This window comes from Tympanuchus pallidicinctus, unplaced genomic scaffold, assembly GCF_026119805.1.
Source record: "Tympanuchus pallidicinctus isolate F22 unplaced genomic scaffold, pur_lepc_1.0 scaffold22, whole genome shotgun sequence".
In the NCBI taxonomy this organism is placed as follows: domain Eukaryota; kingdom Metazoa; phylum Chordata; class Aves; order Galliformes; family Phasianidae; genus Tympanuchus; species Tympanuchus pallidicinctus.
In genome coordinates, this window is record NW_026294739.1 from 16,763,621 (window position 1) to 16,787,491 (window position 23,871).

General features: G+C 43.7%; 1 protein-coding gene across 1 annotated transcript; it reads left to right on the forward strand.

Annotated features, from left to right (window-relative positions):
- The first annotated feature begins 530 nt into the window (after positions 1-530).
- GNB4 (G protein subunit beta 4) lies at positions 531-23,254 on the forward strand. The gene is made up of 10 exons (XM_052685175.1): positions 531-631; positions 15,702-15,800; positions 17,593-17,631; positions 18,338-18,444; positions 19,274-19,337; positions 20,078-20,240; positions 20,450-20,516; positions 20,636-20,837; positions 22,044-22,260; positions 23,016-23,254. Exons 2-10 carry the CDS (start codon positions 15,744-15,746, stop codon positions 23,120-23,122), a joined length of 1,023 nt encoding a protein of 340 aa, XP_052541135.1. The 5' UTR covers positions 531-631; positions 15,702-15,743; the 3' UTR covers positions 23,123-23,254.
- The last annotated feature ends 617 nt before the right edge of the window (positions 23,255-23,871 follow it).

Consider the following 23,871-nt stretch of genomic DNA (forward strand, 5'->3'; position numbering starts at 1 on the left):
GACAGGCTGAGCTGTGCCTGGATGGATGGCGCCCAGGCAGTTCTGCTGTGATGGACCCACGTTGTGGATTCACCACCAAAGGCTGCAGGGTTATGAGGGATTTCAATATCTACTCGTAGACATCACAAACGCCCTTCCTAGGACCAGGCTCTTCAGCAGAAGGTGGTGGGCATGGAACAGGTAGCAGAGCTCAAGGAGCCTTTGGACACCACTCCCAGACACAGGGTTTGGGTGGTGCAGTGCGGAGCCAGGAGCCGGACCGCCTTCCAACTCGGGATATTCTGTGACACCCTAGTCCAGCTCCGGAGCCCGGGGCGGCTGCTCCCGGCAACTCCTCACTGAACAAAGCTATGTGTTACGGGCAGAAGGAAGGGAAAGGAAGGGGATGGGAGGGAAGACCGCTCAAAGGCGCCGCCGCGGGCTCCGCCTGAGGGCCCCCTGCCCCGCGAGGCCACCTCCGGGGGGGCGCTGTGTCTTTAAGCGCTCTGACGTCAGTGAGGCGCCGCCATGGCAACGGCCCGTCACGTTGCCCGGGTCCATGCGGGAGGGGGAGGAGCTCCTCCCGCCGCGACTGAGCGCCATGGAGGCGGCGGCTCGGTGACACCCGCGCGGACCGCCGCCCGGCCACCAGGTACTGCCCGCCCGGGCCGAGGCGGCGGGAGGCCGAGCCCCAGGGGCGGGCAGACGGAGCGCGGCCGGTGGGGCGGCGGTCCCTCGGGGCCGCGAGGGCGGCGGTGGGGCGGCCTGAGGAGAGCCCCGAGCGCAGCCCGCGCAGCGCCAGGAGACGCGCGGCAGAGCGGGCTACGAGAGAGCGGCGGCCGCAGGGCGCTCCCCGCCTCGGGCGGCGCCGCCCGGGGTAGGCTCGGCCCTCGCGCCCGCGGGTGGGGCCCCCTCGAGGCAGGGCCGGGGAAGCCTCTCGGCCGCCCCAGGAGCTGCCCTCGGCCGCCGCGCCCCGCCCCTGCCGGGCGGCCACATCCCGCGGGCGGGGCGGGGAGAGCGCGGGCGGCACCACTGCGCCGCTGCGCCGGGGGGAGGAGGCGGCGGCGCTCGGCGGAGGGAGCGCGCCCGGGTGGGACAGGGAGACCGAGCCGAGGCGGGCGTTGCTGCCAGTGCGGCCCCAGTGCGGCCGGCAGCGCCGCGACCCGCAGGCGGCAGGGCAGGTACCGGGCGAGGGGCGCGGCGCGGAGGAGGGCCGGGGTGGGCGCAGAGCCGTGGAGCCGCAGCGCCGTCACAGCCTGCCGGCGGGGCAGGGCGGGGCGGGGTCCCTGTGCGGAACGGCGCCCCTGTGCGGAACGGCGCTCGAAGGGGCTCGGGGTGGGGAGGGGGGGAAAATCCGCGTTGAACACCGCGTCCCTGGAGCCGCCCGATCCGGCTCGGGGCCCCGAGGGGCTACGTGGGGGCGGCGGGGAGGCGCCTGCCCTCCGGAAGCCGTCCCGCGCTGCGGGCTGGTGGCTGTGCGGCTCTATCGCTGCCGGCACGGAGCGGGGCGGCCCGGCCGGGCTGAGGGAGCGCGGCTCGGAGCCGCTTATCTACTGCGGGAATGCGGGCGGAGTTCTCGCTCTCCTTTATGTGCGTTCCCTTTCTCCTGCCTTCTGCCACTTGTTTGGGTTTTTTTCCTATCGGCGCTCGTCTGGCTTTGGGCGCCCCGTGGAATCGTCGTGGGATAACGGGGTTGAGCTGGTAGCGCCGTGGCGGAGCGCTGTCTGGAGGTGCTCCGTCTGTCGGAAAAATGCACCGTCATGAGGTGCTGTGGTGACACTCCTCTGAGGCACAGCGCTGCTTTCGGCGTTCAGGTTTTTTTATTCACTTCTTTTGCAGTATTTGCTTTTCCGACTGTGCTTAGTGCTGAGGTGATTGCCTAAAAGCAGCAAAGCTAAAGGAGTTTAGGAGTTGAGAAAAAAATAGCTTGGAGTTGAATCTGGTTATTTGTGATATATTTCTGAACTGAACAGAGAGCAGCAGCTGCTCTCTGAGTACCAGGAAAGGAAGAAGTTGGCAGAAGGATCCAGGGAGAAAAGACAGGTAACCAGCACCTAAAAGAACAGCAGAGAAGGTTTGGGAGAAATGAGAACTGGAGTCTTTTGAGTCAGATAGAACTCCGCAGCTACAAAAAACTATGTGGTAGTTCTATGCTCTAATCCAGTCTCTTCATTGAAAAAGCTGCGTTCTGCTGAGATTATAGTTGAGAGATGGGAGTGATGGTGTGGCACAGAGCATCAGCCTGGTGGTAGCTGGGATTTTGCTTTGCGGCTGTCAGCTCAGTCAGGTTGGTGCACAGGGCTTTCTCTCCTCACCTGCAGCATTACCACAGGAGGGTTTGGAGTGCCTGCTAGAACCCCCTGTGCTTCCCTGCTGTAGGCAGGGCACCTGGGGAATCGGTAGTTCTTGCACAGAATTAAGTGGCTGCTGGGGGGTGTGAAGTGGAAACCTAACTCAGCACTCTGACTGTTGGTAGAAATAGGGGGAGTGATGTAGAAGATGGTCACTAATCTGACAATCGCTTGGCAGGAACAGCAGGTAGAACTGTTAGTTACAACTGGGGGAACTCTGAAGTCGTATTAATAGTAACGGTAACAACAAATCAAAAAAACAAGCATCCAAATGTGAAAAACCCTTAAAATTCTAGAAGTCTCCTAATGAGAAGGGGATCTTTAGCCTTTTTTTTTCCTGCAGCGCTTGTGATTTTTGTGTGTGATAGCTGTGATGTTCCCATGAGACAGGCTGATTTTATCTTGAAGGAGGAGGGCTAGGAAAAAGGGGGAGATCTTATGTATAAAAAACTTAGATGTTACAGAGATGTCTTTTTTGTATAATGTGAACTGACGTCATTAAAGTGGTACAGCAAATAGTGGGTGTTCTCTTGTAAAGCCTTCTCCCAAGTGCTTGAGAAGTTGCTCTCGACTGCTCAGGTCATATAAATCTTATGGGGAAGACAGTTGGCTATGTAATCTGTTATATTTATGTGGGATAATGAAAGTTTCAATTATGTCTTAATGTTCCTTAGCTGAGTACTCATATATCTAGTGTTTAATTTGTCCACATATTTTATTTTTCAAACAGTTTTTAAAGAAAAGCCTGGGATTCACAGATAACATGAGGAAAAACTTGCAAAATATCTTTGAATGCGGTGTACGTAGTTCTTTTCTAGAACATCAGGCAATCTTGAAAATGCCACAGAGTTTATGAATATAAGATCTTGAAGATAAAATAAGAAATAAAAACTAAATCAGAAAAAAACCAACGCAATGCAGTGTGTTGTAAATCTTTCTCAGTTACTGTTCTCTGTCACAGTCATAAATTAGGACTATGTTGCTAAAGACAGGTTTGTTTGATGTATTGTTTCTAATGTCAGGAATCACTTTAGAAAATCTCATCAGAGCAGTAAGAAATTCAAAATCCCTGAGCCTTGTCATGCAGCTCTTCCTCATGGTGTGTAAGTGCTTATGGACAGTGATAATGGTGTGATCATTTATTTTATTACTGTCAGAAAATATAAATCCACAGGTTAATGCAATTTCTGAGTGCCTTGAACCTGGCTTTTAGTATGGGCAATATTGCTAACCCAAATTTTTCTCCCCTTTAATTGGATGCAGAGCTGACACTTCATCTTCTGAAGTGTGAAGTTAAATTTGTTATTGTGTTCCTGTATGAAACTTCTGTATTTTGTAATCCAGCCTTTTGTGATAGAATTTATGTGAAAGATATTGAGCAGAGCTAAAGCAAACAGTCATGAAAAGCATGAACATATGCTGCTCTCTTAAGGTTGTGGTTTGCTTATCTGAAAGAGCTTCATAGAGCTTTCTAGATAACAAGAGACACTGCTATGCAAAGGTGCAGCTTTTAAATGTAAAAAATCTACTCTTTAGGATTGCACTGCCATGCTCAGCAGTGTGCAGACAGTGAGATGTTTGATAGTTGAAGAGAGTCTGAAATGAAAGACCAAGAGGTGAGCTCCTCAGTATTTTGGATGGATCTCAGCTTGGCTGCCACCTACTTGATGGTCTGATTCATCTGAATTGCTGTTGTCTGTGTGGGGAATACTATGAAGATGAATGAGAGTTGACCTGAAGGTTTAATTAAAAAAAAATATATATGTGTATGGTTGGCCATGGTGATGTCAGTGAAGGCAGTTTCACTTCCTTTAAGATGTCTCAGCTTCCCAAAGTGTGCCAAATGCTGACATACAGCAAATCCAGTTCTGATTCAGTTACACTTAGGTCTTGCAGTCTGTTACCATATGAGAGGACTTCATCTGGGAAAGGGAGTGAGAAGTACCCAGTGTACATATGAGTTACTTGGTTTGGAGGTAGAATAGCTTTGCCAGTTTCCAGAAGCCTAGTTTTCCCCTCCTCATTTTTTTTGGATCTCAGACAAATATTAATCATATGGACCTTCTGTATAAGCCAAGTCTTTGAGTCGTGCTGAATGCTGCTGTTTAGAAACGCTGTTAGAAGAGCTGAGTAATGGTAAGATTTAAATGATGTTTGTATGATTTTCATCTTCACGTGAGGAGGGAAACAGCATCATCAGTCCTAGTATTGGATGTGTTTCTCATATGGCGTTGAATTTTGCAGCTACTCTTTGTGACTGGCTTGGCATCTTTGGGAAGAGCAGCTAACTTCATACTTCCAGATTTGGGGACTCCTGGGCACTCTGGGTTTGTTTTCTAGTGTAAGTAACAGTCAGTGCCTCAGCTCACTGCTCTGTGCACAAGGGTTCTGCCAGTGAGATTGCATTTACTGCACTGCTGCCCTAAGAGCCAGAATTGCTGTATGCACATTGGTGGCTGTTCCCTGAGGCACTTAGTGCTGGGATGCTCATTTTGAAACCAACCAGCAAAAACATCCCAGAATTTGTTCCTTTTGGGAATGCTGTGAGAGTCACAGCAAGACTTGTGGAAGCTTCTCAGCACTTGGATGCTGTGATGCCCTGACGTGAGAGCTGTGCTCCCCTGCCCCATCAGTACTGCTTTTAGGCTTGGGCAGAGCAGCTCAGCAGGTTGAGGTAACCTGATGGAAAAGAAACCTTTGAACAGCTTTCCTGCTGCCCCCTATTTTTCTTATCTACTGCACTAATTGCTTCTAACGTAAGTGATTTGTGTCATTTTCTCTTTGGATCAAAATTGAAATGCAGTTTTTGATGGATTTGTCCACATCTAAAGTCTTGCATTAAAACTGAAGATGCTTATTCAAAACATCAGAATCACAAGGTTAGAAAGGACCTACAAGATCATCTAGTCCAACCGTCGTCCTATCACCATTACTACCCACTAAGCTACTAAACCATATCTTGTATATAGTTAAGACCACACATACATATGGTTATGACCATATAATACATCAAAACACATTAAACACAGTATTAAAAGTTGATTAAACTGAAATAAATTATATTTGCTATGAGTCTCTTTTTGGTGGCCCTTTGTCATGACTGCTGGCATTATGTGATTGTTGATGTTAGCCAAATTTTAGAAAAGGAGGACTTTTTCCTTCAGACTCTTGATTTCGATTGAGGTTAGTTGTTAGCTGAAATAAATACTCAGCCTGCACAGAAAGGTGCTATGCTTGTCAGGCTCTCGTTTAGCACACTAAATTTAGAGCTGTAGTGTGCATCTAGTGCACTAGGCTTTGATCAGTTTGGGTGATTTCACTGAAAGATTTTGACAGTGCAATATAATGTCTGAGTACTAAACGCTCAACTGTGGTAAAACTGTGGTTTTAAGCAGAGTTATTCTAAAAAGCTTCTGCTACCCCCTTCCCCCCCCCAAAAAAAAAGAAAATTGAGAAGAAAAAAAAAAATAGTCATAAGGAAATGTATTTATCTTGCATATTGAAGTGTAAATTGGAGTCCCTTCCTTTACATATGCATTTGGGTAATGGGAAGGAAAGCAAGGAAGAGCTGATCAAGTCTTGTAGCACCCTCAGCATTAGGTGCACTGAACAACGTCTTGAAAAGTGGCAGGACCGAGTTTGCAGAAAGACATGAGGTCTGTGTGGTATAGACTGTGTGTCCAACCTGCTGGGTTTATGTTGTTGTTGTCCTCTTTTTTTAATGTGTATTAATAAAAAAAAAAAAGTGTTGTTACTAATACATTCACTGTGTTATATATATTACATGCAGCCCAAGACAATGCTGTTTTACTCAGGGCAGCTCAGGCATGCCTGTAAGTTGAACCATGTGGTCAAGAAGTTGTGTTTTACTTCCACTGCAGAGATAGGAAGGGGAGTTGGGTGCCCCTAACAGTGTTGGATGAGAAGATTGAGGTGCACATGTAAGTGCCACTGCATTTTGTGCAGGATTAAATGCATTTAAGTACCTCTTGTGGCTGCCGCTTATGGGACAAGAACCTTCTTTGCCCTTACTCTTTTTGGATTCTTTTAGTAGCTTGGATACAAAGTGCCTAAATGAAGGAAAAAAAAGCAACCAAACAAAACCAGAAAACAATCTAAAGCATCCAGAACAAGGTGTTCAGGAAGTAATGCTACTGTTTTGGGCACTACAAACGCAATCTGAATCTCCAAGGTATGCAGCAGAGAAGGGGAAACTCTTCCATCTAAGCAGCCCAAAAGAGGGAGCTGAATTATTTTTAGTATGGTACAAGTCCAAGTAAAAGCACTCTAAATGACTGTATCATAACTGTGTCAGCTCTTCAGTGCTGCTCCCCAGATGTTGATAAGCACCGACTTGGGTAGGTCAGGTAGCTGGGGACAGGAAGTCATTTGGAACTTCTTTTTCCTGTCATCTATTATGTTTTGTTACAAATGCTGGTAGGCATCAAAAGTAAAATGTACTTTAAAAAAAGATGAAAGAAAAAAAGGAAAAATTGCTTCTGCCAGTGGTGGTAATTCAGAAGCTTGAGCAGTTTGCTGCTCAGTCTCTGCAGTGACATTGCAGCCCTGGTTTGCAGACTTTCCTAGTGACTTTGTTAAAAGGACAGGCGAAGTGCTGAGGTCCTCAGCAAACAGTTTAATTGCTTTGGGGTTGCAGAGGCATTGCTAGCATTTACTTTTTCATCAAGTCTGATAACGTTTTGCTTTGTGCTCAGCTTCTGGAGCTGGGAATTTAAGAACATTGAGCTATTTCTACTAATCTCTCAGCCACAAATGCTGATGAAAACTAAAAGTTTAGCCACCAACCTTCTGGTGTAGTATTAAATGTGGAGGTTGGTGGCCCTGCACGTGGCAGGGGGGATGGAGATTCATGATCCTTGAGGTCCCTTCCAGCGCTGGCCATTCTGTCAGTAGTAGCGTGTGTGGCAGTGTGTGTGCCCAAAGCTCCAAAACAAAGATCTGGAAGAATGATGTCTGCTTCTTGGTGAGGGCTGGAACCTAAGACAATGTACTTGGCTGGGTTGTTGTTGACCCAGCCTGCTTTGAGATACGCTGGGAGTGTTGATGAGAGCAGGATTCTGGTGTGGTGGGCTGAGAACCTCCAGCACTGCGGGCTGTCTGGTGGCTGCGTGCTTGGCAAATGCATCTGGTCTGTCGCTGTGGGCTTTGTGTCTGCAGGGGAATCCTGCTAATTATAGCCTAATGACTGTCATCCTTCATAGAAAAATTCTCACTCTCTCTTACAATTAAAAAAAAAAAAGAAACACCCAACAAAACCAACTGTAGAAGTGTGTCACTTTTGTAATGTTTTCTTCTGCTGGGAGTGTTGTATTTCGTTCCTTCCTTTTTTTTTCTTCCATCCTCTTCTTTTGAAAACTTCATCTAGGATTGCTTTCCTTCCAACACCCAGTCAGGTAATTTCTACCTTTTGGCGACTGAACTCTACATGTTAACGTTACCTAAATGTATCTGTTCTTTGTTCCTTGAATTTTGAGATATGATCTCTAAAAATACACCTGGATTTTAAGGCATCATAACAGCGTGAAGTGGAATGAGTTTGCAAGCTCAATTTACAACTTCCTGTTAGCATAATGCCAGCTTTATCTAGAAGGGTTTTTATCTTCTCTAAAAGCTTTCTGCTAGATACAATCAGTATGTTAAAAATATTCTTTCTAGAAAGACAGGCGTTACTTTGGGAACCCAGTGATTGTGAAGATAACTCAGCAGCAGCGATACACACTGCTCTAGCAGAGCATCTTCCTGAAGCGTTCAGTGTGGTTTGTATGAAAAGGGGCAGTGCTGCACGAGGAACATCAAAAGCAGCTCCCAGCAGGATAAATATCTGCAACTGCATCTCATCACAAGTGGTGCCTCAAGTAGCTACGTGATCTTTGCACTCTTAATCTCTTATGTGCATTAGTAAGGAGGAAAACTGGTGCTTGAACAGTTTTCATTTTCCAGTATGGTATTTGTAGTCATTCAGTGATGCTCTAAAGCTGAGGCTTTTGGTAGATTTTAAGGCCTACGACAGTGAGTGTCTCTTAGAAAAATATGTTTATATATATTTATATATTTATATTCATGTATATAAAAACCACTAAAGTAGCCTCAACTCTAGACTGGGAGAAAACTTATTTTTTGTGGCTTTTAATTGCAATTGCCCAGAAATGTATTGTGAACCATAAGCGAAATTAAAATCAGATGTGAGGGCAATAGCTTATCTGATATTTGGGTAATCAGTATAAAAAACAAATGCTTATATTCCCTTGTTTTCTTATGAAGGAGTACAGCTGTATGCTGAATGTTACAGCTGCATAATTGTGTGAGCTGCATAATGCCTCGCTGTAGCTTTGGTACCAAGGGAGCGTGTGTGTAGGGCTGAATGGTGAGGAGGAGGGAAGGGTGCAGAATACTATGTATAGATCAAATGCAGATTTCTTTTTTCCAAGCTGATGGATACATCTGAAAGGAAGCAATGTGTGTGTAGCTGGTACTGCTGGGTTTTCTGCTCCTGCAATGTGTGAGAATGCTCTACTCTTGAGATTTGTCAGCCAGAAATTATTTCAGTCAAGCGTACAGTCATCTGTGTGGGTCAAGGCTCTTCTCTGCAGACTCTATTAGTTTCTCTAAATGTCTTCACCAACTTTAAGCCTAACATTTTCTGTGTACTTAGAGCCTGTTATGTGTACTGTGCAGTCTGCACATGCCTAGAAATGGATGCTGCTGGAGTAGTGCTTTGTGCCTGTAGGAACCAGAGCAGACCTTACGTGTATCATCACTTGGCTTTACAAAAGAGAAGGGGAGCGTGCCACTTCAGTCAGCATCACTGCTCGAGCCCCTTAAACAAATCTCAAATCAAGCTTCTAGAGGTGAGCTTTAATACAGATTGCTTCTAAGTGACTTTGGGTTGTCCTTCTCTCTTTGCTATTAAAAGTGTATCGGGCAAGTTGGTAGAATAGCTTCTGGGGATAGGTGAGTGTTTAAAGGGGCAGCTCAATATTTTGGCTCACTGGTCTGTGTGTGCCTGCCTGTCTTTTCAAGGAGAATATTGAACTGGAACCATCCCTGTCTTGTTGCTTTGGCTTACAAGTTTTCACCTCACGAAGGTCTTTCTTGCCACCACTTCCACATTTTGAATTGCAAATCCAATGGCAGTTCATTCAGCATTGGAAAATCCTGTGGTCACTGAACAAAGTTTTCAGTGGCAATCATGTCGTCTTTTGTGACAGCAACAATAACTTGAATTTCACATGAAGTTCTGGTTACAAGGAGAGAGATTTGGGAGGAAAAAAAAGAAAGAAAGAAAAGAAAAATCTTTGCTTATATACTGGAACATTTTGACCTGGAAATGAGCAAAGTCAACAGAACATGCAAGAATGTTACTTGTAGAAAAATCCCTCTTTTGGACTGTGAAATATTCATGACATTTAAAAATTCCTTCTTCCTGTGTTTTTTCAGTCTTTTGCTTAACACTGAATTTCTTGTTTTTCTAGAATCTAATGTGTTGGCAAAGATGAGCAAGGGGTTTTACAAATGTACTTGGCTTAGACTTTGAGATGGATCTTAGGAATAAACTCATGCCTCTGAGCTTACCACGCTGATCTAATGAACTGTCAACTTACTGTGTGTGTAATGCTGCAAGCCTACAGTCACTGTTAACTTCTTATTTCATGGTAGTATCTAACCTGTAACTTCCTTTGCCAGTTTTGTGACTGCTGTTAGTAACCTCGGTATTTGTCAGTCTGTTTTTCTTCCATGGAGACCATAATCAACCCAGCAATTGAATGTGGAGACAAATGCAGTGAGCTGCTAGAAGCCATCACCACATGCGTTCGCTTTCTCCTGTGCAGGCTGTGCACACAGTGTTGGCTGTGCTGCTGGAAGGGCACTGGTTTACATCCAGCAGCACTTTGAGGTGTGCTCTCACTGCTGCTTCCTCTGCCCTCCCCACTTTTATGACAAGCACTCTGGGTTGATGCTTACAGTACTGAAGTCTGAAGGTGAGATTTCGTGCACATCTTCGTCTGACGCAGATTACCTCTGCTAATACATCCAAGCAGTTATCGCGGTAAATAGAAGCTCTGTTTTTTTCATGGCAGGCTTTGTTTGAAAGTTCTAGTAAGATCCCAAGCTATCCATATGTGTGCAATAGCAGGTCCTTATTCTTTATGATGGGGAGGAGGGCAGGGTGTTTCAGTGAAGGAAGGCAAGCAGCAGCTGGCCTGACCCTGCTTGTGCCACATGGCTGTGTGCCACAGTTGGCACCCCGAAGGTGAGGCTGTTCTCATGTCCCACTGAGTGCTTGTTTGCTTGTGGGTCTCTTTTGTCACGTGCTTTCCACCTGTACATGAAACATTGAACACGTATATTCAGCAGTTCCTTAAAATTGAGTGTTATCTGTGAGAGAAATGGGTATTTAACGAAGTTCTGCTAGTGCCATTCCTCTTAGAGGCGTTGGTTGATTATTTCCTGTTTTTGTACCAAAGCTATAATGGAGACGTATCGCTTTAAAACACTTCCAAAATGTGCAGAAGTGCAACAATAGTGGTGACCTCAGAGAACAAGGTCACACCCAGGCTCGTTTCCTGTTTTGTTCTTGGGGAAACCGGGCCTGTGAAATGCTGGAGAGCCCAGGGTTACATATGTGTGTGCTCTGAAACCCAGGCAGCTGCTTGCCTGTGGTACAAAACAAAATTGTGAAAACAAACTCATACAGAACAATTCCGTTACAGTTTCTAATCTTATTTTTTAAATGCTGATGATTTTTTTTTTTGTTAAATTAGTCATTATTCTGCTCCTTTCTGAAAAATCTATGGTGTTTCTCCCAGCCAGTGTAAAGTGGCACCTTTCAAAAGTGTGCATTAAAGCTACAAAAGGGAAGGAGGCTCTTTGGGGAGGTTTGGAAGAGAGAAATAGGAAGAGAAAGATACAAAGTGACATGTTTGCATGTCCTATGCATTGTTATTTCAAATTATGCCTGCTTGGATTTAAGCGTATTTAGTTTATTGATGCAAAAACTCCTTGGAAAATTGACTGTCAGGTAGGTGAAAAGCATGTGTGGTCTTCTCCATTCATGGCTTTGAGGAGACATAAATGAATGAGCTGAACTGTGTAGGTCTCTAGCATTGTTGCTAGATGAGGAAATATTCTGTAGAATGCTTCTTTGGCACATCCCAGATACACAAACTATTGCTCTGTGTGTGCTACCAGAGCTCAGCTTTGGAGAGAGAATCCTGCTGTCTGCCACTGCTGAGCAGCATGCTGTGCGTGGGCTGTCAGCAGTGACAGGGTGCAGGCAGGTAGCTGGAGCTGTGTAAGTGACTTCAGTGTGTGGAAGTTCAGTGAGGCCTGGATTTGTGTGTTAGCAGTGTAACTCACTTGAGAGAGAGCTGCAGTATTTCTTGGTGCCATTTTCCTATATTTAGTGAAGTGTTAGCAGTAGTTAGCATTCCTTATGCTTAGCCACCTGTGTGATCACTAGCAGGGGTGATTGCATGGAAGTGAATCGTGAAGCCTCCTACCTTGCTTTCTGCTGCTCTATATTTACTGCGTGTGAGATCCTCAGCATATGCATTGAAAAATGGAGAACTGATATGTATAGCTGAGCACTTCAGTTCTGAAGGACTGTTTTTTGGTGCAGACTACAGTTATTGCTTGAATGATCCTTTAGTTGGTAGCTTTTTAGACTCCAGGCGGTCAGACTGTTCTTTTTCTGAGTCTCCTTAGTCGAATTATATCTGATACAAAAATAGCAGTGCTTTGTTGTGGGGAGGAGTGTGTTTACACTCCTCTGCTCATTTTTTTCTCCTTTCTATATGGTGATTTTACATGGGAACAAGCTAAATGAAGATATTTTTTAAAGAAACCGAATTACTTATGATCCTCATGTATAAACTGTAATCTTCTCTGGACAGAAATAACTTTGCAGCACCGAAGGCTCCTGTCATTCCATGCCCGACTGTTCAGCAACCTGCCAAGTGTCAGCTGCTTCCAGAGCTGCATCGTGCTCTGCTCCTGAGTCAGCAGCGTTCTGGCCGGCAGCACTGGGTTCCCTCTGGCACACGGAGCTCCCCTGGTCTCACTCAGGCTGTGCTCACCTGCTGCTCCAGGTGGCTCCTGACCATGGCACACTGTGTCCTTGGGTGCGTTTGGAAAGAGTTTTCGTAGAGAAAAAGATAGCCTTTGAGTCAGCGTGCTACAGAGAAAGTACTTTCAAGATGAGAACTTGGGTAATTTGCCTCTACCTGCCAGCAGAACAAAGAATTAAGCTGTTAGGCTGCTGAGTCAGGATGAGGGATAATTTGTCTCTGGAGCACTCAAGCTTGCTGGTGGCTTTTGTGACACGGGATGTGCTGTGTAATGGCAGTTAATTATTTTGCCTTGAGAGGTGACAGTTTATTTTGGTGTCGCTCAATTCATTGATCCATATTCTCCAAGGAAGCCCACAGGGAGCAAAGCTGAGCCTGCAGGGACAGAGCTGTTGGGAGAGCAGAGCTGTGCCACAGGGCTGTGCAGTGGCAGCTCCTCACTGCTTGCTCCCGTTACTGCTGGCCCTTGAGGAAGCGTGTGGTGTCCCTGACCCTGTTTGCTGGCTGCTTGGCTATGTTGCAGTGATATACCCCCTGGCTAGCAGCATTATTAACAAGTTCCTGCACTTCCTGTTGCTTATTCCCACCAGGCCTCTTCGCTGCAGCAGATACTGTTCATAGCACAGTTGGGAATTGCACTGGGAAAGAAGCATCTGGCTTCATCTGATTTGGGTAATGGTCTGCACATACAGCTGCATCTTTACCATGGCTTCTTCTCTCTTTCTCACTTTTACCATATCACTGTAGAATCAGAAGCATCAAAGTCAGAGATGCCTCCACACAAACTCCTGCTTTGCTGTGCTGATTCTGACACCGGCTGTGTGTTCACATTTGCCAGCAGCTGCTGAGTTGGTGCACATCTGGGAAAGGATCCGTGAGAGCTTCCTCCTCACCCACTCCATTTCCCCAGTTTCCTGTGGGCTTCTCAAAATAGTGTTTAAAAAAAATCCCAAGTGGAAGCATCTTTCTCACAGCTCTGCTAAATACTTCATGGTGAATGGCCATTAGGGCGTACATGCTGTCATGGTGTGATCTGCAGGCAGCCAGCCCAGCAAAGAGCTTGGGATGCACTTCAGTCTGATGGTTACACTGTGCACTGAGTTTGTTTGCTGTAGTACCTCTGTGCTTATCTATAGCTTAAGAGTGTCTCAGAGTTTGATGTTCAGCTGCTGTGAACTGTGAAAGAACTTTAAACTGGTTTATCTGAGCTTTCAGTTCATCTGGGTTTTGTAGCAGTGCTGACTTGGAGGCTTTTGTGTGCAGTGAGGTATAGATTGACCTCAAACCACTGCAGCATCCCAGCTGAGCAATAACGCCAATGGCCTTGCACACTTCAGGATGTACTGATATTGCCAGGGCTTCTCAGCTAAAAGGAATGGGATTTTTTTGTTTGTTTGTTAAAGGAAAGGTAGGAAAGGCATTGTCCTTTAAGTGGCTTAGGATTGATTCCAGAGATGGGTGGATGGGAGGGCTAGCTGGGTTATGTCCATGCACTGCCATGTTCAGCTGTAACGCCGTTTAAGCCGTTCAGCTGCTGCAGCATTGTGTGGAAGTGGCATTCACAGTGAACAGTGCTGATAGTAGTGGCATTATAGAGTCATTAACACTGACTTCATGGCTGAAGTGCAGAATGATCATCAGTGGTCTGTGAGCACCAGTTTTCTCATACACTCACAGTGCTACCTGACGATAAAAGGTGCCCTGACTTTTCCTAATTGTGGCCGTTGTTCTGACTGTGGTGCTTTTTGTGGGTTCTAGAGCAAAAAAGGGAAAGCATTTTAAAAAGGAGAGTATGATGCTGTTGGAACTGATGGTAGGACTACATTTCATAGTGGTGCAGTGTTCCTATCAACTGTATTGAAGTTACAAGTGAACTTCAGAAACAGTAGAAGCAGTTGATTAGCAAGCATGCTGAAGTGATTACAGGTTTTAAAAATTGAATTTTGGAATTGGACATGTGCATGGATTACATCTATCTTATACCTGTTGTGTACTAAGCAACGTTAACGTACTCTGGCTTCTGAAAGAGGACATTGATTGTAAATAAAGTAGTCTCCTAGAATGTTCACGTGTGGGTTATAGTGTTCTGTAGTTGAACAGAACACAGACTTAAGGAAAGGCTTTGTAGTTGCCTTAGGTATAGCTGGAAAAGTTGGTTAGACTAAAGTCCCCATGCTGTTGTTACCATAGGTTGGATTTGGAGGTGATCCAATTTGTGTATGGCTCTGGATTTATTCTGAAAAGGATTTCACAGTGGTTCTGTGGAAAGCAGGGGAGGTTCAGTTGAAAAACAAAAGTTTTTTTTTTAAAAAAGGAGTAGATTAAAGAAATACTTCTGTTTCACTGTAGCAGGAAGTGTCATACCTCTCCAACACATGAACTGTTAAGAAGTCCAGGGGTGGTTGTTGTATTGCTAAGCTACCTGGAGGGAAAACCTTTTGCTGAATGAGATGGTTGAAATCTGTAGTGTGACTGGACTCCTGTGTCACTTGGTTTCATGGCTGTAGTGGGGATAAGGAGGAGAACTAATTTGAGGAAACTGTTACACAGGCTGAAAAATTTTACATGCAAGGTCTGTTCATTATTTTAAAAACTGTATCTAAAAACTACCCTGAAAGTGTGCTTGCATGTGGCCTCACTGCTTTTTTGAACAGCTGCTTTGTGTCCTTGTTCAGATGAGAACTGTTCTGGGTTGCTGTGGGCTGTGCCAGTGTGAGGATGTTTTTATAGATGTCTGTTTGTGATCCCTTCTTACCAATTAGGTGCTTTTTAAATGAAAATAACATCATGACTTGGCCAAGAAAATATGGGGAAAGTTATAGAAAACTTCTTTGAGCCATAGTCTGTGATTTAAGGTTTTCATCTTTAATTAAAATGAAAACTGTTCTGTGTACTGTGTACAAAGATGCTCGATCACAGCACTGTTGAGCTTAAAGGTTTTTGAATGACCGCTTCAGTCTCTGCTCTCTGTTGCCATCTTGGGGTGAGGACTGACATTCTTGGAGGTTGCAGGATGGATGAGAAGAGCAATGCTTCAAATGCATTCAGTAACGTTTTCTAAAGTACTGTGGGGTTGTTTTTTTGTTTGTTTGTTTGCTTTTATATTCAAGATACACTTCACTTAACTATTTTTCATTGTAACTGAAGAGTAGAAACAGCTTTGGTTTTGTCAGGGTTGTTAGGCAGTGTACTAAAGGAGTACCTGTTTGGAGCTTCCTTAAGAGTAGAACAAATATAGATGCATAGTGATACTGAAACTTATTTCTCTCCTTCTTATTGGCAGGTTTTCTTCACCAGTGGAGTGTGAAATAGAAACTGAAGCAAGATGAGTGAGCTGGAACAGTTACGGCAGGAGGCAGAGCAGCTGCGAAATCAGATCAGAGTAAGAGTTGCTAATTCCTTATTTTTCAGGGTGAAGTTCCTCCTTTTAAAGGAGTAAAGTATCAAGATTATATCTATTACTGAGCAAATCCTTGCCTGCAACTTGGCCAATCGTACAAATACTGGACAGATTGCTAATATCTCCCTTTAAGAAAAGTTGCTTCATTTAGTTAAGATCACATTTAGAAACCATTTTATGGTGTTGAACACCTTAAAGTGTTTCAGCTAATCTAAACAATTAAACTTGTTTAAAGTCCAGTGTATTTCTTCCTGTGGATGAAGTAAGCCCTGTGCTAGGGGATTTGCTGCTCTGGTATTTTAAACCCCTCCTGATTCCAGACATCAACATTTTATAAATATTTCTACAGTTCAGGCACTTTAAAAATAAGTTGAGATGACTTAATCCACTCTGAAGCTTGCTTTCTGGGAGGAAGGCTATAAAGGGTGGTTATAGTAAACAGTCTGAAAATCATTTAAGTTGTATATCAAACAACTCTTGAGCAAGATGTTAAAGAATGTTAAGATCCTGGTCTGAATGTATGAATTCAGTTCCAAAATGTGTAAGTAAATACCTCTGTTCCTTCTCTCAAAGATGACATTGTCATTAGCACATAGGTGGAACACTTCCTGGGGCAGGGGGGCACAAATTGATGGTAAAGGGGGGCCATCCACCTGTGTTAGATGCCTGCCCCAGTAGTTGCAGAACTTGAGCCTTATTTGTAGAAATTACAGGGAATTGGGAAGGGTCGTGTAGTGGAAATACTGAGTCACAGCCTGAAGCAGTGATTGAGCACCTGATGGAAAGGCAGGGCCAACCCAGGGGAGCTCAGGTGGATGCAGTGCAGCTGCATGACCAGAAGGGGTAGAGCCAGGATGCATCCCTTCCCAGACCTCATGTAAGGGTTGGCAGTGGAGGCAGAGGTATCTTAGTTGATGTCTCTGTCTATCTGAGGACTTCCAAAGGTAAGCAGCTTTTTTCCTTCATTTCTGTGTCCATGGCTGCCACATTTGGGCCTGTTCTCATTTGCTGCAGCCGAAGACTTTGCCACTCTGCTATTACTGCTGTACTTTCAATCACAGTAGCATTCTTATGGTTGATCCTTCAGTGTTGCTGTTACTAGAAACCCTACAGCACAAATTGAAGATAAAACTATTTAAATCTAAGACAACTATCTTAAGCTACTCAGAAGTGGTTGCTGATTGAATGCCTGTATTTGTTTTCCAGTGGCTGGAGACTGAGTCTGTTTGAGGTGTCTAATTTCTCTTACTGTGCAAACAGAAATAAAACCTGTTTTTTGGGTAGGGTTGAATAATGCGTAGAATGTAAGCATAATGTAAAGGGAGAAGCCAGAGAATCTGTATGAAGGCCTGAACGTCATGCATTCTATAAAATGAATGAGTGTTCATAGAGTATTTTTTTTCCTTTAGCATGAAGCGTATCAGCAGCTTAATTTTCTGTAAGCCTGCTGTCTGTCCTGCTCCCCAGGTCCTGCTTCTTGTGCCTGTTGTTGTCACACCTGCTGTGGCAAGAGAAGTGAATGCAAGACTTGCTATTTATGTGTAACATGTGGTTGTAACTTCAGCTGGATAGTTCCTTTCCTGGGTGCTCAGTGCCTGCTGAGTGAGCACAGGGAAAGGGGCTGGCTTCAAATGCTTTTTAATCACCTAATTTGTAGGAAGAGAGACTTAAGGAGAGCTATGCTCAAGCAACCTTTAAGTCCTACTTCTCCTGCTCCTCAGCTTGATGCTCAGTTTTGCATTTTGGATTCAGTTGTTGTGTTCTCTTGTTTCAGGATGCAAGGAAAGCATGTAGCGACACAACTCTTGCTCAGGTATGTTCCTGATTCTCTTCCTTTGTATTTAAGCAAACCCTGCCGTTTATGACTAACATGTTTCTGTTTGGTAACTGGAGGAACAGCAAAACAAGCATGTGGGAATGTACCATGTGCTTATATAATTACTTTGGAATTGTAGGTGAATGAAGTTAAACAGTTAAAAAGACAATTGTTTATTTTTACCTTCATGCCTAACCTAACAAACAGCCACACCAAAAAATCCCAACCCACCAAAAAAAATCCATCATCTCAGTATGGTCTGATTCCAACAATAGAGTGTGTCAGCTGTACTTACTCTGTTTGGAAGGATTTGGATCAGTGTCTTTTAGATGTGCTTTGGGAACAAAAATATTTGGCGTTTAGATTTTGCCATGCCTGAAAAAGTAACAATGCAGTAAATGTTAAAGGATTTCATTCCCTTTGTTTTAATAGAGAACTTTCAGATTTGATAACCTGAAGTAGTCTCAGTGTGATGTAGTGATATCTTCAGAAGCTTTTTGAAGCTCTGCTTATAGTGGTTATGATGTTGTTCTCTTGTAAAACTTCTTTTCCCCAGCGTTGCATGGTTTTGACACTGATAATCCATTTTTTTCTTTTCTATTGCATGCCAAGATAGCTTTTATTAATCAGAATTCAAATGTGTTTAGTTATCATTATATTAAAAATAGTCCTCAGTATCTCAAGGGTTTTTATTTATTTTTAGATCACAACAAGTCTGGACTCAGTGGGTCGAATTCAGATGCGAACGAGGCGCACGCTTAGAGGTCACTTAGCCAAAATTTATGCTATGCACTGGGGATCTGACTCAAGGTTTGTATAATTGGTCTTTAAACCTGCAACTTGAAGGTTAGGAATAAGGTGGTCAGCAGCATCAAGCTTTGTGAGGCATGTTGTACAGTCTTGGTGTCCTCAGAGGGAGACCATGAACCATGACTAGGATTTTCATTTCTTCAGCCATGGTTTGTTCCTGTGAATTCAGGGAGGACTGTATAGTAATGAGAGAAGCACTGGGTGAAAGGAGAGGAGCTTTTTACTACCACAGGCATTTTTCTTTTTTCTTCTTTTAGTTTTAACAAAGCTCTTAGACTCTGAGAAGGGTTTGTGGTGAGGTGTACTCCTAGAATGATGGAGGTTGTATTTTCCAAGATTTGGAGTAATTATGAAACTCCTATGATAACAGATTTTTGAGACTTTCAGAGCAAACTTCATTTCATTGAAAAAGGATCTTCATGTGTATAGCAAAGAAAAGTTACAGGGCTTCTAGGAGGGAGTTCTGTCACTCTGCCTTAGAGCAATTGATGGTCAAATGTTCATAGAGCTTTGTGTTCTGCTCTCCCTTGTATGCATTTCTTACACCCAGTTACTATATTTTGTATAACTGTAGTTTTGGTTTTTTTTTAAGAAGCATGAAACGTGTTTTCTCTTTTGTCCATTGTAATCATGAGCCCTTTTGGATGCAGAGCTTTGTTCTGTGGTGTAACATACAGCTCTTTGCAGATTTTCCAACAAATGTTGCACTTAATTAAAAAACAATGGCAATAGTGAAAGTCTTTCTGATTCACTTGGAAACCATGCGTGGTGTGTGACTATTTTGAGAGGTTTTTAATACTAACTTGTTTCACTCTGTGTTCGTATTTAGGCTACTAGTCAGTGCTTCACAAGATGGAAAATTAATTATCTGGGATAGTTATACAACAAATAAGGTATTTATAATTTGTATCAATAAGTCATGCATAATTTGTGTGTTTGCAAGTCAAAAATGAAATGAAGCAGTTAGAAGGATGTTTCTTTGTAACCTTCACGTCTGGTTGTTTAGTGGAGATATACTGTGGGCTGGGTTCAGAAGTAATAGGTGATACATAATGCTCTCCTCCAGTTTGCTAGTGCTGTAGCTTTTGGCTGTTCTTACCTGCCTCTGTGATGAGGCTTATTTAACTGATCTGGCTTTAAATTGTAGAAATGGACAACCTCAGGATTTAATGCTTTGTCTGTGAGGTCAGATGGGGTGGGGGTGGAGAAGAAGGTGTTACAGGAGGGAAACTAAGGCAGGGTGTGGGGCAATGCTTTGTTGCTATAAACTGTCCAATTTCCATGGGTACAGCCGTTCTGTTCTGTAACCTGTCACTCAGAAACAGAAGAACTGTACGAAGAAGTCTCAGCAGAACAAACAAATGTTGTAGATGTTTAAGTTAAGAATACTTTACCATTAAGTAATGTTGTGCAGGAGTTCTGTATATACGCTCAGGAGACATAGTGGTATTTTTTTATCCTGATACGTACACGAACATAGATGGCAGTACATTCTAAAACAGAACAAAATTTATGATGTGCAGTCTGTTTGCCATGTTTAATCTGCTGTAATCCAAGAATTGTTATGAATGACTGCAGTAAAACATGAAAGCAAAGGTGTGATGCAGCACTGATGAGCTCTGTCTTCCTGAAGATGCATGCCATTCCTCTGAGATCCTCCTGGGTGATGACTTGTGCGTACGCACCGTCTGGCAACTACGTGGCCTGTGGTGGACTGGACAACATCTGTTCCATATACAACTTAAAAACCAGGGAGGGCAACGTCAGAGTGAGCCGAGAGCTGCCAGGGCACACAGGTCAGCCATACACTCGTGTCAGCTTCAGCTTTCTGTTTTTGTGTTTTACTGCATCAAATGGAACAGTCTCACTTTGAGGTGTATTGTGAACTGTGAAATCGTTTTGCTGGCTTACAAAATAGCTGTGAGAGATTTAGTAACTGCTCTTGGATGGTAACCTTCAGTTTCAACTCTCACATCTGACGCTTTTGTAACTGTTTTGTTTTTAGGATATTTGTCCTGTTGTCGCTTTTTGGATGACAACCAAATTGTCACTAGCTCAGGAGACACCACTTGGTAAGTTTTTTTTCTCTATATTAATGTTCTTTTTTTCCTGCCCAGTGCGTCAGTGTTAAATAAAACTGAAGCTCTCAGTAACCAACTACAGGGTGTTAACGCTGTCGCTTTCTCTGCAGCGCTCTGTGGGATATTGAAACTGGTCAGCAGACCACCACGTTCACTGGGCATACCGGCGATGTAATGAGTCTCTCTCTAAGTCCAGATATGAGGACTTTTGTTTCGGGTGCCTGCGATGCCTCCTCGAAGCTCTGGGATATTCGGGATGGGATGTGCAGGCAGTCGTTCACAGGGCACGTGTCAGATATTAACGCCGTTTGTGTAAGTGAACGTTTGTCCTTCTGCATGGGAAGAAGGCAGGAGAATACAGCAGTAGGTGCATGGATTTAAGCTGTAGTCTGTCGAGTTACCTTGATTTAAAGTCAATGACTTCGGGTGGAGACTAGGTTATGTAGAATGAAGATTGCCAAATAACCTGTGATCCAGTGTGTAACTGAATTATTACCATTATGTGTGATGCATTGAAGTGGTTTTGGAATAGTTTCAGCAATGTTCTTGTTCAGCCGCTGAGGCTGTGCTTTTTTAAGAAGCAAAGAAAGGAGGATGGGAACTTTTTGCAGTATGACAGAGTGTTAAAACTGAAATTGTAGATAAATACAGTATGCTGAGAGGGAGCAGAATAGCCAAGCTTACTCAACTTAAGCCTTTTTGTTAAATAAAAGCGTATGTGGTATTTTCTGTTGGGGAAAAAGAAGCTGGAAATGTGCTGGAAGGCAAAGTTAAGAACCAGTGCTTACGTTGAACGTTGATCCTCAGAATAATTTTGTAATATTTATAAACTGGATTATATTTCCTCTCTGTCATAATAACACTATGTTCAGATCTGCAAGATACAAGCTCTGATAAATAGGGAATGAAATCTAAGCTGCATCTGTTCTTGATAAACATGAAAAATTATTAAGGCTGAGAAAATACCAGAGGCATGACCTGTACAAAAATGCAGTTCCTATACTTAGACCTGAATCCTGAGATGTGCTGAGCTCTTTTCATTCCAGTTTCAATCAGTATGGCTGTTGTAAGACAGGCTTTGATTTGGAGTAGATTTTGGCAATTGAAATTGCTTGTTTGCAATCTTCTGTCTTGGCTGAGCTAACCTGGCTGACCATCTTAAGAGGGAACATAGTGTGCACTTCACATAGGTCTTCTTGGCCCCCAGAGAGGGCAGAAGTACATTTTGCTTCATTTCCCAGGAGTTAGTTATATCCCTTTTGATGCCTGCTGAACTGCATGCAGGAACTTGTCTGAGTAAAAGTGCAGTAATTCAAGTGTTACCAGTACTATTCCAGAAGTGTTTAATCGCAAAGCTGTGCGGGTAGCAGAGTTTGCTGACAAACTGTTTTTGTTCAGGACATCATTCTGTCTTTGCCTGGTCACCCTGAGCATATCATATGGTGATGTTTTGGAAATAACGCATGAGAAATGTGTTTTTCTGATGTCAAACTTCTGTCTCTTAATTAAAACTTCCAGTTTTTCCCCAATGGACACGCATTTGCCACCGGATCTGATGATGCCACTTGCCGACTCTTTGACCTGCGTGCAGATCAGGAATTAATGATGTATTCACATGACAATATCATCTGTGGAATCACTTCTGTAGCCTTCTCAAAAAGTGGTCGCCTTTTGCTAGCAGGTTATGATGATTTCAACTGCAATGTGTGGGATACTCTGAAAGGGGAGAGAGCAGGTAAGTGCGTGTAACTGCAGCGAGCGGTGGTGGATATTGCAAATCTGTGCAGGGCTGGTTCATTGTCAGTGCTGTTGCTGATGTGATGAACTCTGCTTGCTTCCTGTTGGCACTGCTCTCTTGGAATGATACCATTTCATTTGGTTGTATCTTCCAGTTGTTACAGTGCGTTGGCCATCTTCTATCTCTGCTGAAAGATAGCTCTAAAGGTTAAGGGACAGCCACCAAAGTTGCATTATATGGATGGAAAGTTTATCTTGCTGAAACGTACAGAACTAGGCAATACAAAATGTTGCATTTGCATTGGTTCTGGCAGCTATCACAAGTAGTAATGCTTCTGACAAGTAGCTCTGTCTCTGGTATTATCAAAAATATCACATTTGATTTTGAAAAACTGACTTGATGGCCAACGCTGTGGATGGCATTGCTGAAAATGTGGGACAAAACAGTACAGAGCGTGGCAAGGGATGAGGAGGCCTGTGGGGCAAGAAGATGGAAAAGTTTAAGAGTAGAGGAAATAAATGGAGGCAGAAACGTGTTTGTTTGTGTGCACGTATTGTTAGTGGCTTCACTGTTCTTTTTCCTGATATGGCTGTTGTGATGTGCAGTTCCTGAAGCTAAAGAAAACGGAGGGTGCTTAGACCTCTTGTTATGCATTTATCAGCCTGTTTGAAGACTTAACCTGGGAGGGCAGAGTAGCAGCTGAAGTCCTTGCTCCATCCTGTAAACATTAACATTCAGTTGTTCTTTTCCAGGTGTCCTTGCTGGCCATGACAACCGTGTCAGCTGTTTAGGTGTTACTGATGATGGCATGGCTGTAGCTACAGGGTCTTGGGACAGTTTTCTCAGAATCTGGAATTAACTGGGAGCCAAACATGTACATTCTCCACTTGAGACCTGGAGAGATCAATGCTGCAGCCTATAGCTGTGAAATAACATTTCTACCTTGTATTTGCAGGTGAAGTTTTTCTATTCACTGATTATTACACAAAAAGGCTTTCTGTAAACTAGAAAAAAAATCAAGTGAAGAAACAGGGGAGGGGGGAAGAAATCACTGACTTTTTAAAAGGGGCCAGCACACATAATCATGGTGACCGACAAACTAAGAGCCAGTCTTTTTGTTTTTGATGGTTTGGTTAGATTGTCTTTGAAGGGTTTTTGCTTGTGCTCAGTCTGCTAATCCTGTACTTTTATTTGTACATAACAGAATATACACGTTATAGCAGCCAATCATGTAACATTTGTCTGTATGTAAAGAAATATGTTTGCATTTTTTTAAGGAACTACATTTATAGCTTTGCTTTAACCTGAGGTGTCACTTCTGAGTTTTGTAGTGGATGAACTATAATTGCTGTTTTAAATGTTTTTGTGAATTTACTGTAGATAAAGTGAAGCCAATGGTATGTATGTGTTTTTATAATGGAAGGCATTTGAATTTATTATTTTTTTTTTTTAGAGGCCCTGGAGACTCCCAGTTAATACCTACTGCCTTACTCACTCACTTCTTGACCTGCTTGCCTATTTTTAATCGTGGGGGTTCTTCCTTAAGCCAGTGGTTCCTGGTTCATCCATTGGCAGTGACAGCCTCCAAACACCAAGGAGTTAATGCCA